General features: G+C 53.4%; 1 protein-coding gene across 3 annotated transcripts; it reads right to left on the reverse strand.

Moving 5' to 3' along the window:
* Positions 1 to 4,822: 4,822 nt before the first annotated feature.
* Positions 4,823 to 11,522, reverse strand: REEP2 (receptor accessory protein 2). 3 transcript variants are annotated; one of them, XM_019424311.2, is made up of 8 exons: positions 11,321 to 11,522; positions 9,393 to 9,465; positions 9,033 to 9,109; positions 7,218 to 7,338; positions 6,868 to 6,981; positions 6,372 to 6,513; positions 6,129 to 6,259; positions 4,823 to 6,043 (listed from the first exon to the last, which is right to left on the reverse strand). In XM_019424311.2, exons 1-8 carry the CDS (start codon positions 11,350 to 11,352, stop codon positions 5,975 to 5,977), a joined length of 759 nt encoding a protein of 252 aa, XP_019279856.1. In that variant the 5' UTR covers positions 11,353 to 11,522; the 3' UTR covers positions 4,823 to 5,974. The 3 variants fall into 3 exon arrangements, with proteins under 3 accessions (XP_019279856.1, XP_019279855.1, XP_019279857.1); XM_019424310.2 differs by having other exon boundaries at positions 6,372 to 6,519; positions 11,321 to 11,519; XM_019424312.2 differs by having other exon boundaries at positions 6,372 to 6,519; positions 9,393 to 9,544; positions 11,321 to 11,516.
* Between the last annotated feature and the right edge of the window lie 1,318 nt (positions 11,523 to 12,840).

The raw sequence follows: 12,840 nt of genomic DNA on the forward strand, positions 1-12,840 counted from the left end.
CCTGCAGACTGTTTTTATTCATCATCCACTTCAGCTATCAAAAGAGGGATTAAAGTTAGATTTAAGAAGGACTTCCTGATTTTGTACTACCAGTGACCAAAGCAGCAGCATCTCCCTCTTTTCATAGTTTTAATAACCACAATCTCTGCCTCCCTTAATCCTACCCCTAGACTGGGGGAATGCCCGGAATGGCTGCACTTGTATGGGAAAGAGGCTTAATAAGGGTCACTCTGGGGTCATAGCTGTAGATGGTTTATTTTTAGGAGCTGGGTGGTAAGAGTTTCATTGTCTTCCCTTAGGCTATGGGTATGTTTGCCACCATTCCCCACCCCACACCCAACTTTCTCCTTTCCCTGGCAAATCCAGGCTGTCTCCCTTTTTCTCTCCCAGGCTAAATTAGGAGTGTGAAGCTGCTCTTCTTCCCAATTTAGCTTTTGAATTAAAGTGAGAACTGAATGTGGCTGGAAAGCTGACTCCCATCTGTGTGTGTGAGAGAGAAAGGAGAGCAAATGAGCATGAACACATGCAGGAGAAGTGAGAGCAAGGGAGGCTGATCTGGGCTGCTGCTGTTTAGTGCAGACACCCATCCTCCAGTGCAGGCAAACAGCTCAGTCAAGAGAGACGGTGAAGTTTGAAGGTTGATGTTTTTTTCAGGAGTGGAAAAGCACTACAGGACATCATTAGAACATTCCGCAAAAATGTGCCGAGTGCTTGTTGTGTGCCCGGACCCCTGCTAGATGCTGGGGAAACCGTGGTGCACCAGGTAGACCCACTCACTGCCTATGCCCTGGCTTTCAGTCTGGTGGGGAAACAGGCAATGACCAAACAGGGGGAGGTGTTGGGGAGGAAGAGCAGAATGCCACAGGGACCGGGATAGGATGGGGCAGGGACGTCACTTCTAAACTGAGACTTGAAGTGTATGCAGCAGCTGACCAAGTGGAGCAGAACTAGAGTGCCTAGGCCGAGGGCATTGTGCATGCAAAGATCTGAGTGTGCCTAGCTTCTGCCAAGGAGGGCCCTGGCATCGGGTGAGTCAGGCTCAACAGGGCTCAAGAGTTTCTACCTGCTCCTCCTCTCCCCTACCCTTCTTCCAGGGAGAACAAAACTAGATGACAGTGACTTGGACCAGAGAAGTCTGGGAGCATGTGAGTCCTTCTGTTCATGCTTTAAACAGTCAACCTGGGGGACAGGGAACCTGCAGTTCTCCTTCTGAGATCCTGCTCAGAGAGCTGGACCTGGAAGGTCCAAGATGGACATGGAACAGAGGAAATGGGATCTCTTTGTCTTGAGACAAAAGTATCAGGAAGGGTCTCTGCTTTGTTTAGCTTACCTGACTCTTCCCAGGTTGGAGGTTGCTGGCTGAGTCCTCATCTTACTTGATGGGAATGAGTCATGATTCTGGCTGAGATGGGAACAGGTTGAAATCTTGGCAAAGAAAGACCCCCTCTTGGCAGAGATAGAAAAGAGCTCTCTGGTGGCCATGCATTTCTCTGTCAGCTCTCAAATTCCCCAATGACAGGCACAGCTAAGGGATGCTAGTGTAAAACTCACCATCAATATTTCAGGCAGCATTATTTATTGATCACTCATCTGGCTGGGACAAAAGGAGAGGGTAATTCATTAGGGATGCAGGGCTGGTGGGGTCAGTTTGGGAAGGAGGTCAGGGAAAGGTAGGTTACTAAGGAGGCCCAACCTTGGCTCTTGTAGAAGTACCTTGGGATTCCAGAATTTGGAAATTAGGGTCTTTTTTTCTCCTTTTTAAATCTCATAGTGGATCAGATAAAATAAGGGAAGGGACAGGAAACACAAACACTTGGGCCTGGCCTGGGACTGTCACTATGGCCATCAGGGAAATAATATCCAGAAGAGTCCTGCAGTCAGGTGAGCTGCCATCCCTCTGGGCCTAGCCTGCCTCTCCCAAGTTCCCCACCCCTTGCCACCTGTTGGGTTCCTCTCCTCACCTGACCTTGAAATTAGCTCCAGTGGCCTTGTTGATGTCATTTCAGAAACTCATGTTGGGTCCCTTGGGCTGCAGGACCCTCCCAGAGTCAGCTTGTCACCTTCCCTGCTTCTAGGACAGTGCCTGATTCTCACCAAAAGGGAGTACCTGCCCTTTGGGCCTGACGTTCTCCTGGGGAGTGTGCAGGGGGTGGTACACAATCTGGGTTTAGGAAGTAATTGCTTGAAAATCCATAGTTGTTCCATGCACCTGCAAGAATGTTTTCTTCATGAACCTACAACTCCAGCGAGTGGGGCATGAGACACCCTGCTCACCAGACCATAATGCTGACTGACAGCAGGAAAAGATTCTCCCCTTCGGGGGCTGGGAATCCCACACTGGGAGTGAGCTGCGCCACCTAGTGGACTTTTTCCCCCCTCCTTGCTGGTATCCCTCCTACCCATCCCTGCCTCCAGCCCAGATATGGGACAAGTTGTCAGGCAGAACCCAAATGGCTCTAATACTAAAGTGCCCTCCTCCACCAGAAAGGCCTATCTCAGCTCAGAGAGGGAAAAACTAGAGGAATTTGGGAGGGAAATGATCACGAAATGGCTGAAATTTAAGGTAGTGGGGAAGCCAGCAGTGGCTTCGGCCTGCCTCTTCCTATTACAGTCTCTCCCTATTATCATGGATGCCACTGATACGGTGTCCATGGCCTAGAGCCCTTGGATCCACTCCCTCCTCTGCCAACCCCCTTTCCTCCAGGCTGAGCAAGACTGGGCTCAGCTCTGTTGATCAAGGAAGAACTGGCACAGGCTGGAGCTGCTGGCTTTCCTCTGACGTCACAGCCTGGAAATCCCATTTTAAGCAGGTTCTTTGGGTGTGGGACACACACAAGAAAGAGAGGGGGAGCCAGCTGAAGCAGCTCCAGCCATGAGGACATTCTATCCAGGGACCTCAGGCCTGGAGGGCTGTCCAGTGTCCCCCAGCACGGTGGGACAGAGGGCTAGACCTTAGCTCCCACTCAAAAGCTAATATCTCTCAATGCTCACTGGGGACCCAGGGAGTGAACAAGAATTCTCCACATAGTTTTAACCATACACCTGTCTTGTGACATCTCTTCCCCACTCCCCTGGCCTAGAGGTCTACTGAGGAGGAGGGGAGAGAGAAGGTGGTCCTAAGGAATGAGATGGCAAGATGTCACCTAGACCCAAATGTGTCCTGCCTGCCCCTCCAAGAAGCTGATCCCTCCATCTTCTTGTCACCCCCCATCTTTCCTCTCCTCCCCTGCACCACAGGGGCCAGGCCCTGTGCCGAGTTCTAGGAGACTGTTTCCACGGCAACGGACCAAGGAGCTTGGAAATCTGAGCATGTTCCTGTTGACACAGAGAAACCCAGATGTGCATGGAGAGCCTGGCAGTGGGGAATCTGTCAGTGACCTTCTTAGCAAGTGGTCACTGTGGGTGCAAGCATGTATCTGTGTGCATCCATGCACACGCGTTCATATTTGTGTGTTATGCAGCAAATGGGATTTAGGTTAGGGAGGGCCTAACCTGGTTTTCTGGCCATATGGTAGCTGCTAGCATGAGACTGCAGCATCTTACTCTCTCGAGATCTTTCTAGAACAAAGGAGTCTCTCCCTGAATCCTATCCTGACGCATCCTCTCCTTTCTAGAGGAAGGGACCAATTTGCTCAGAGGCCAGTGGTGAAAAGAATGACCTTCAGAGGGCTGTTGACTGGAGGATTCCAGGGAAGATGAAAAGGGCATTTCACACTCCACCTCCACCATGACCTCAGTTCAGGAAGTTCTTGGCCACTTTGGCCTGAGTGTGAGGCTGGAGAGGACATACCTCTGTGATGCCGGGGAAGGGAGAGGGAAGTCTGCTGTAGGGGCATTTTGCCAACTGTGGGGTCCAGAGCCTGGGGCTAGGTCCCCACACACCCTATGCCACACCCCATGCTCTGCTTCCTTCATTTTCCTTCTACAAAGCTGCACTACTGTTTCTCCCCTTCCTTCTCCCTTCCTCCTCCCTGCCTTGCTCTCTCCCCCCTCCCTCTCCACTCTTTCCCTTTGTTTTTCTCTTCCCATGCTGCCTCTGCTCCTCTGCCATCCTTTCCATTCTCTTGGGCACTGCCTTGCAGGGCTTATCCCCAGCCAGTTGTTCCCCTTGGCCCCTGGTGGTCTTCTACCTCCCAAGGACTCAGACCCCATGCCCTGCAGCCTCCTTCCTTGTCTCCTCCAACCTAGCCAAGCAGCCCAGGGCTCAAGCCTTTCCTCCTGGGGCCACAGGGACTATCTCTTTGTCTCCAGTCCTTGGTGTCCTGTCATCCTTCTCTGTCCCCAGGCTCAGACATGCACTGTGAGGCTGGTTCCCCATCTCTACCTCTTCCCTCAGCCTGTCTCCTCCTTTCAGAGTCTCTCCCTCTCAGCCCTCCTCCAACATTCTTAAGCCTTTCTAAGCAGCATGGCCAACCAGTTCCTTGCCCAGCAACCCCGAAATCCTATTCCCTCTTCCCTGGGACACTCATGGGGGTCTTTATCCTCAGAGCTTATACTGATACTTTCCATAAGGTACCAGGAGGTCCACTGGGGATGGAGGTCTCTGGGCAGAATTCCAAGGGACAAGACAACCTTGGCAGTTGGAGACCCCTAGGCCTTCATAAGTCATGATCCCTCCTACTCCTCTGGCTGTATCTTGAACCTCCAAACCATTTTCCCAGATGGACCAGCTCAAACCTATCTCTTATCTTGGAGATCAGAGCTCTTGGGTCTCACATTCTGACCTTGTCCCCCCTTCCTCCTATAGCTGAGCCCTGCTTTTTACTTGAGGTCCTTCCCACCTGGGGACTGGAGGAGCAAGAACAAAGTACAGAGGCCGAAATACATGAGGTGCCAGAATTTGGTTTATTGGCTCATCCAGTGCCAAAGGTCCAATGGGCACCCTCTTTTCATAGAATTGGAAGCACTTTGGCTCCAATATTTCTTTTCTTCTTCACACATTCCTCCTGAAGCCACGGCAGAAGCTGGGGTAGAGTGTGGGGCAAAGGCTGGGCTAATAAGGGTCTGCCTGCTTACATGGGCTCAGTTTGCTTGGCACAGGAAAAGGAGTCTGGAGAAAAGGAAGATGGGCCCCCAGGTGAGGAGGAAAGGAGCTGGCTCAGCAGGGCCCTCTACAATGGGCCCTGAGGGGTAGAGGAGCCCAGCCCAGGGGCAGGGCAGGAATGGGAGGAAGCAAAAGGGTATCAAGGGCAGAGGAGGAGATAAGAGGCCTTCAGAGCCTCATCCTCTCTTGGGCTGAGCTCCTCTGAGGCTCTGAGAGTAGGAGGGAGGGCTGAAAGCAGGGAAGGGCCAGCTAGCTGTGGGGCTTAGGGTGGGGGATGGTCACTGCTGGCAGGAAAGTCCTTTACTCAAAATCTCCCCAGCCCTAGACCTAGAAAGATACACACACACACACACACACTCTCACACCCCTAGGACCCCACTTCTTTTTAGTGGGGACATGTAGCACACAGCCCTATCCAATGCCCCCAGCTGCAGCTCTGGCCTCATCATCCTGGTCATTTAAGCACATGCTAAGCCCCTGTCCTCCATTCACATCTGTGGCCTGTGCCACAAGTTCTCTGAAGCCTTCCCCTCTCCCTCCCTGTCTCCCAGGTGCCTTCAGGCCCATCTCTGGTCAGTCTGGGCTGTGACTGCTCCCCCAGCCCGGAGAGAGCAGTGGGGGCATATTAGGACCTCAGAAAAGGGGATGGCCATGGTCTTCAGCAAGGCACTGGGTGGGTGGGAGCAGGACTGGAGCAGGGAGAATAGCAGTTTGGGCTCTAAGGAGCCCCCGCCTCCTTGGGGGGCTCAGTCTTCAGTAACTCCTCCAGCCTCTACCCTCCACCCCCATAGCAGGGCCTCCCTCCCCTTTTCCAAGCCCTTCCAGAGGAGTGGTCACTGGGAAGGCACCAGAAACAGCCATCTGAGGGGCCCTGGGGCCGGAGGAGTGTGGGTTACTGGCACAGTGTGCAGCCTCCGGGGGGTCAGAACCTCAAGCCAAGTCACCCCCACCAGAGGTCTTCTTCTTGGGCCGGGTCTTCAGTGTCTTGGAAGCCAGTGGCTGTGGGAAGGAGAGAAGAAGTTAGAGGTTCAGCCTGGGGTCACACCCCCTCCCCATCTCCCCCTGCTCTGGCCTGGGCTCTCACCTCAGCTTTGGGCACTTTTTTGACAGGTTTGACCCTCTTAGGGGCCTTGTCTCCCATATCATCTTCAGAGGTCTCTGTCCGGGGATCTGCCTGGTTTGTGCTAGATCTTAAATTCAGGGTAGGGTCATCTCCTGGTTTGGGGGAAGAAAGGAGAACAGAGGTCTGGTGGCTCTCCTACCTGGCCTGGCCTCCATGCCCTTGAGGTCCCCCCTCCCTCTGCCCAGTCCTGGGCCCTGCCTGTACCTAAGTCCTCAATGGTATCCAGGAGGCTGCCAGGATTGGGTCGGAGACGGCTGTCAGGCCCCTGCAGGGGCAGTGCATCCTCGTCCCGGATCAGGGTCAGGTCCTGCATGCTGAAGCTTCGGAGCTTCTCTGATAGCACCCCCTGGCCCTAGGGTCACCACCACGCACCGGGAGAACCGGAGGAAGGGGCGGGGTGGAGATAGAGGTCACTATAGAGCATGGGCAGCCACTGAGCTCAGTGCTTTCCTCACACTATCCTCACCCAGTCCTTTGGCAGCACTGAAAGGCCCATCATTTCCCTTTGGACAGTTGAGGAAACTGGCTCAGAGAGTTGAAGTCACTTGGCTGGAAGGTGTTAGAACCAGGCCTACAACCCTGAGTTGCACAAGCCCCAAACCATCACAGCACCAAGGACAGGTTAGATGCAAAGAGGCTTGGCCAGGGGGATGAAATGAGCAAGGTGGGGCCCTGGGAGCCTGGTCTGCCCCCATCTCACCTTGGCAGCAGCGGTGACTGCAGCATTGGCAGCCAGGTTCAGGCCTCTCTTGCCCACTCTCATCATGGTCTCATAGCTCTTGTCTCGGGCCTGTGTGATGTACTCGTCGATTTCCTGAGAGGTGGGAGGGGAAGGAGTAGGAGGTGAGGGGTGGTCCCTGCTGGCTAGGCCATTCCCTGCCCCTGTTCACACCCAGACAAAGGCACTGCCTGCTCCAGGAGGCCAGGGCCCTGCCAGATCACTTCAGGTTCTGGGTGCCCACAAGGAGAGCCAGGAATGGACGTGGCTGCAGACACTGGGCTGCCATGGCCTGGGGCAGGCTAGGAAGTCAGCTGAGAGTGGAGGCAAACCTTCTCCTTGTTGGACAGTGTCGGGTGCACGAACTTGCGGTAGAGCACGCTGGAGCCCTTGGTATAAGGGGACAGCAGCCATATCACAAAGGCGATCTTGAGCTCAAAGTAGAAGGGGAACCTGTGGGTGGGACAGAGGCAAGTGGCAGAGCCTGGGATAGGGAGTCAGGAGGTGAGCTGATCCCCTGCAAGACCTTGCCTGGTTCCCCACCCCTTAGTGCACTGGGGTTCCCATGTGGCTCAGGAGACTGGGCATTTCCTTCTTTCTTTCCTTCTTTTTTTTAATTGTTTAAGTTTATTTATTTATTTTGAGAGAAACCGAGAGAGAGAGTGTGAGCAGGGGAGGGGCAGAGATAGAGGGAGAGAGAGAGAGAGAGAGAGAGAGAGAGAGAGAGAGAGAATCCCAAGCAGGCTCCAGGCTGTCAGTACAGAGTCTGATGAGAGGCTAGAACTTAAGAACCACAAGATCATGACCTGAGCCCAAATCAAGAGTCAGATGCTTAACTGACTGAGCCACCCAGGTGCCCCTTGGCATTTCTAATCTCAAGGAAAATGGGAGGCATAGCTGAGATTCCAAGGGGGATGGTAAGTGCCTCCAGCAGAATTCCCCTTGCAGTGGCTCTCTGCACATTTTTCTTTTGGGAGTCCCAGGCCTCTCACTCTGATAGAACACTCCTGCTTGTCTATCCCAGGGCCAACACAAAGGTGAGCTTCCTAACCTCCCAGGTCCACTCCTGGGTCCTCACCCCCTTCTCTTCCTGCCCTTCCTCCCACAAGGAAGACTGAAGCTTTTCCAGCTGTGCTCTGGATCCCATTCTTTGCTGCCTCTTACTTTTAAGGATTGGTGTCCATTCCCTGGCTCCTTCTCCTCAGGCCAGACTCCTTCATGTTTCCGACATCCTCACAAAGCACTTTCCTTTGTTTGTGGCAAGAAGCATCTATGCTAGGGGCTCCTGGGTGGCTCAGTCAGTTAAGTGTCTGACTTTGGTTCAGGTCATGACCTTGCAGTTTGTGAGTTTGAGCCCCACATCGGGCTCTCTGTTCTCAGTACAGCACCTGCTTCAGATCCTCTGACCCCTCTCTCTCTCCCCCTCCCCTGCTGGTTCTCTCTCTCTCAAAAATAAATATAAATAAACTTAAAAAAAAAAGAAGCATCTATGCTCACTGTCCTCACAATTTTTAACCCACTATTCTTTCCTAATCTAACCCTACTCAACTTCTGCTAAAACTATTTTTCTCAAAGGTCATTGGCCCTTGCAAGCCAATGCAATCATCTTTTGTTCTCTACCTCTCCATAAAACTCTCTTCTCTCTTGATTTAGTGTTCTGTGCTTTGTTAGTACTCTCTTCCAAGAGGTATCTGCTCACTCAGTACACATTTTTTGAGCTCCTGCTGTGAACATACATATAGGTGATTAAGACATTCTCTGTCCTTCAAGGGTTCACAACATAGTCTAGTAGTGCTTTGAAATACTAGCACTGAATGTCTATAAGATTGAATCATATGCCTAGTTTACAAATAAGGAAACTGAGACCTAGGAAGCTGAAACCTGCCCAAAGTCATACAGGATGTCTGGCAGAAGCAGGTTTCCTGAATTCTATTATGGTGCTTTGGCTATCATCAGGTAGAAATGTGGGGGTTGGGTCTCTTATTCTACTGATTAAGCCAGGCCTGCACGGGGGGAGAGTGGACATCCAGGACCCCATGGAACTGTGGGAGGACTCTACCCTGGGTCTCAATCTTCTGTTGGGCTGGTGGGGGTAGAGAGTCTAAACTCTGGACCCTGAGATGCAGGTTGGGGATGCTGGACCTCACCAGGAAAGCACAATATCCGTGAGTGTCTCAGCCGTGGTGAAGAAGGCAAAGACGATCCAGTACATCATCCATTTCACCTGAAGGTACAGAGAGCAGTATTAGCTGGGGCCTTGAGGGAACACCCAGGACCCCATCTCTCTTGCCAACTATGCTGGAGGTGTTGTGGGGAAGGGACACTCGGGACCTCAACTTTGCCTGTGGATCACACCACAGGGGAAAGGGAACACAAAGGAACTTCCTTGAAGTAAGGTCTCATTAGTGCTGAAGCACTGGCACAAAGTCACTACTGTCTGTATTGTGATCCACTGGCCTATCTTTGCCACGTGGGGTGGGTAGGAGATTAAAGGGTCATAAACTCACATATTCCTTCACGTTTTTTGTCTTCACGGCCTTGTAGGAAGAATAGGCTGGGTACAAGGTGCCAAAGATGAGCCTAGGGAGGCAGGCATGGTTACTGGTCCCCTCGGCCAAGAGCAGTGGCCTCTCCCTCCCAGCTCTGCATCAGTCAGTCCCTGGGTAGGTAAGGGGAGAAGGACAGAACTCCAGAGTGCCACATCAACTGGACTGATGAACTCAGGCCAGTGGTTACAGTCAAAGCCATTAAGCCTCAGGTGACAAGCTTGGAGGTCCGCAGCCAGTGAAGGTGATGTCTCTCGCCTCTCTGTTTTTCAGTTTTTCTCCAGCCCCTTAGGTAAAGAAAGACCCAGAGGCCAGAGGGTCCAATGTGGTATCTTCACCCATGATCACTGGTTATCCGTATTGTGGGGAGTGGGGGTCTGGTCACTGCAACAGGGTGTCTCCCTTCTCCAGATACTGTGCTCATTCATACCTGTCTGCCCTTACCTTCTACCTCTAGTTCTGAGCCAGGCTGCTTAGGGCCAGGTCTGTAGGGGAACCAGACACCACGTAACAGGGCACTCTATGTGGCAATCAGAGGCACCTCTGTGGCTCTGGGGACCTGGGGCATAGAGGGCACAGGGGCAGGAGGCCCTAAGAGGGGCAAAAGGTTTATTCCCCCATAAGTACACTTGGACCAAGCTCAGGGGAGGGTCCTGGGCTCGAGGCCCTAGCTGGAGTACAACCTGGTAGTGATCCCATTAGAGAGACCATATATAGGACACAGGTGAGGGAAGGAGAAGACTGATGCTCCCCAGGGAGCTCATCCAGGCAAGAGAGAAGCAGCCACTCTGAAGGGCACAGGGAGGTATGACGCCTGTGGATAACCTCTGGGGTGGGATGGGGGAGAGGAAGGAGGGAGACTCCAGTGACAGGGAGTCAGAATACAAGCACATAACAGCACTGAATGGGAAGAAGGCAGGGGGAGGGAATTCTGGGGTGTCAGTCCCCCGCGGTAGAGGCTGAGGGGCAGGGTCCTGGGGCAGGGTCCTGAGCCAGGGTAGGGGTTGGCTGAGGCCCAAGCAAAGCCCCTGCTGGGCCCAGCCCCCTGACCATGTGTGGGTATTGCCTGTTCTCCCAGGGACCTGCCTTTTACAGGCAAGATACTTTCAAACCGACCTGTGGAGAAGGGGTCGGGGGTGGAGTCCTCAAGGACAAAGTGTGGGGTGTGGGAGCAGGCTTCCCTCCTGGAGCCTGGGGGAGGAGCAGGGACAGAGCTCCACAATGTAGCTGGCAGCCTGGAATGAAGGCCACCTAAGGCCCTCCCCTCTGTGGCTTTCACAAATCCAGGCTGAGCACACATATCCCCTCCCGGTTACCTCCCACACTTTGTCCTCCAAGCATCTCTGCTTCCCAACACCCAGATGTCCTCCCTGGGGGGCCTTCAGAGCTTATGCCCTCATCTCTAGAGTCCTGATAGTGGAAGAGAGAGGAGGCCAAGGCTGCTAACTACGGCCCTAAGCAATGGAATGATGAGGCCCTGTCTGGCTCCCCGCTCTTCCATTAGCCCTCTCCCCGCATGAAGATGACGGCCCAGGTCTGAGTTGCTCCTTCAGCCCAGATCTGCTAGGTGGGGGAGGGGACATGCTGCCTCCCCTTCATAAATCAAGCCATGCTGCCCAGCCCTAGGATGAAGGAACACCGAAAATTGAAAATAAAAGGGGTGGGAAGCCAGGCTTACTATGCTCCTCTAATGTTCCCCCCTCAGGTCCTGGGTCCTACTCTTCCATGTCTTGTCTCTGGGAACCCCAAATAGGAACGATGTTCCTTTAGGGGACTCTGTTGTATGAAGCCACGGAACGGTCCATGCTGGGCTTCAACACCCCTCAGCCCCCAATTCCCATTCCCCATCCCCCTCCCTGCCGGCCGCGCCCCGCCACCGCCGCACTCACACCACCAGGCGAGAGATGATCCAGGACACCATGGCGGGGCCGGGCGGGGCGCGGGGCGGGGACCCTGCCCGAGCGGAGGATGCAGGTGCCGGAGGTCGAGCGGCGGCGGCAGCAAGAGCCGCAATAGCAGCAGCAGCCGCAGCAGCAGCCGCCGCGGGGGCCGCGAAGTGCCGAGCAGCCGCGGTTAAAGGGGAGGTCCCTGCCGCAGCGGCGGGCCGTGGGCGGCGGCGGCTCTTAAAGGGGAGGCCCGCCGGCGGCGGCGGCGGCGGCGGCGGCGGCGGCGGCGGCGCGCCCCCCTGCACCTGCTATCACCGGGCATGCGCCTTTGACCCTCACCGCCCTGCCTTCGTCTAATCGCTTGTTCGTCTTCCTTGGATTCCAAGCCGTGGCTTGAGGTCCTTACAGGCCTTCAGGTTCCATCCTGACGTCCTAGCCCTCCTCCTGCCTTGCCCACATCAGGCTGAAAGGTTTAAACATTCCCCCAGGAATACTAGCTAGGACTTATTGAGTGCTTACTGTGCCAGCCTCTGAGCTAAGAGCTTCACATGCATTATTTCACTGAATCCTCATTTCATAAGGCAGAGGTTATAATTATCCTCATTTTGAAGATAAGGAAATGGGAAGCTTAGGGAAGTTCAATAATTTGCCAAGGTCACAAAACCACTAAGTCATGCTAAGGTATGAACCCATGAAGTCTATTTTAATCAGGCCACTTCTCCTAACTGCTGACTAGCAAACTGTCTTCCTCCATTACAGGCCCTGTAGACACCCACCCAAGAACTTCTCAAGTCAAAGGTATAGCTATAGCTACACCTGTCCACCTCACCCCTTCGTGGCCACTACCAATCAATCCTGTTGGAGGACCCGTCCCCCACTCTGATGTGCTTTTTTACGTTGTCGTTTGCTAAGCTTTGCAGGGACAGAGCCCAGGCTCTCAAGGTGAATACCCAGGGGTAGACCCTCTTTAAACAAAGGGGTAGGGAGGCATGGCGTCTGGGTTGGAGATGGATCTAGGGCCTCCAGTTCCACCCCCATCAGCAAATGCTGGCAGCAGTGTATGCCCTAATTCTGAAGACATTTATATCCAGAATGTAGGCTAGCCCGCCTCCTGATTTTCACCAAAGCAACAAAGCTCCAACCTCTGCAACCCCCTTTCTCCCCATTGCTTTCCTTTCCTGTCCCATTTCAAAGCTTCTGCATTCTTTAAGTGGAGGTGTGAGTCTTCTGGTGACCACAGCCTCGACCCGTGCCCATCCAGCCTGAAAGGACACGTTCAGAGCTCTGTATTTCAGTTATGGTCCTATTCAAACTCAGTATCCTTGAACCACACAATGGTCTATTTCCACCCTGATAATTGTATTTCCAGGCTCAAACACTTTGGAAGATGTTTTCCAACAGAGTCTGGAGAAGCAGCCTCCAATGACCCCTCTTGCTATTCTTTACAACTTCCTCTTCAAAAGGCCTTTTCTAATTGGAATGTAGTCTGTCCTTACTCCTCAAGCTACTTTAATTGCTGATTT

The sequence above is a fragment of the Panthera pardus genome, unplaced genomic scaffold (assembly GCF_024362965.1).
Source record: "Panthera pardus isolate Hobbes unplaced genomic scaffold, ASM2436296v1 HiC_scaffold_2, whole genome shotgun sequence".
Lineage (NCBI taxonomy): Eukaryota > Metazoa > Chordata > Mammalia > Carnivora > Felidae > Panthera > Panthera pardus.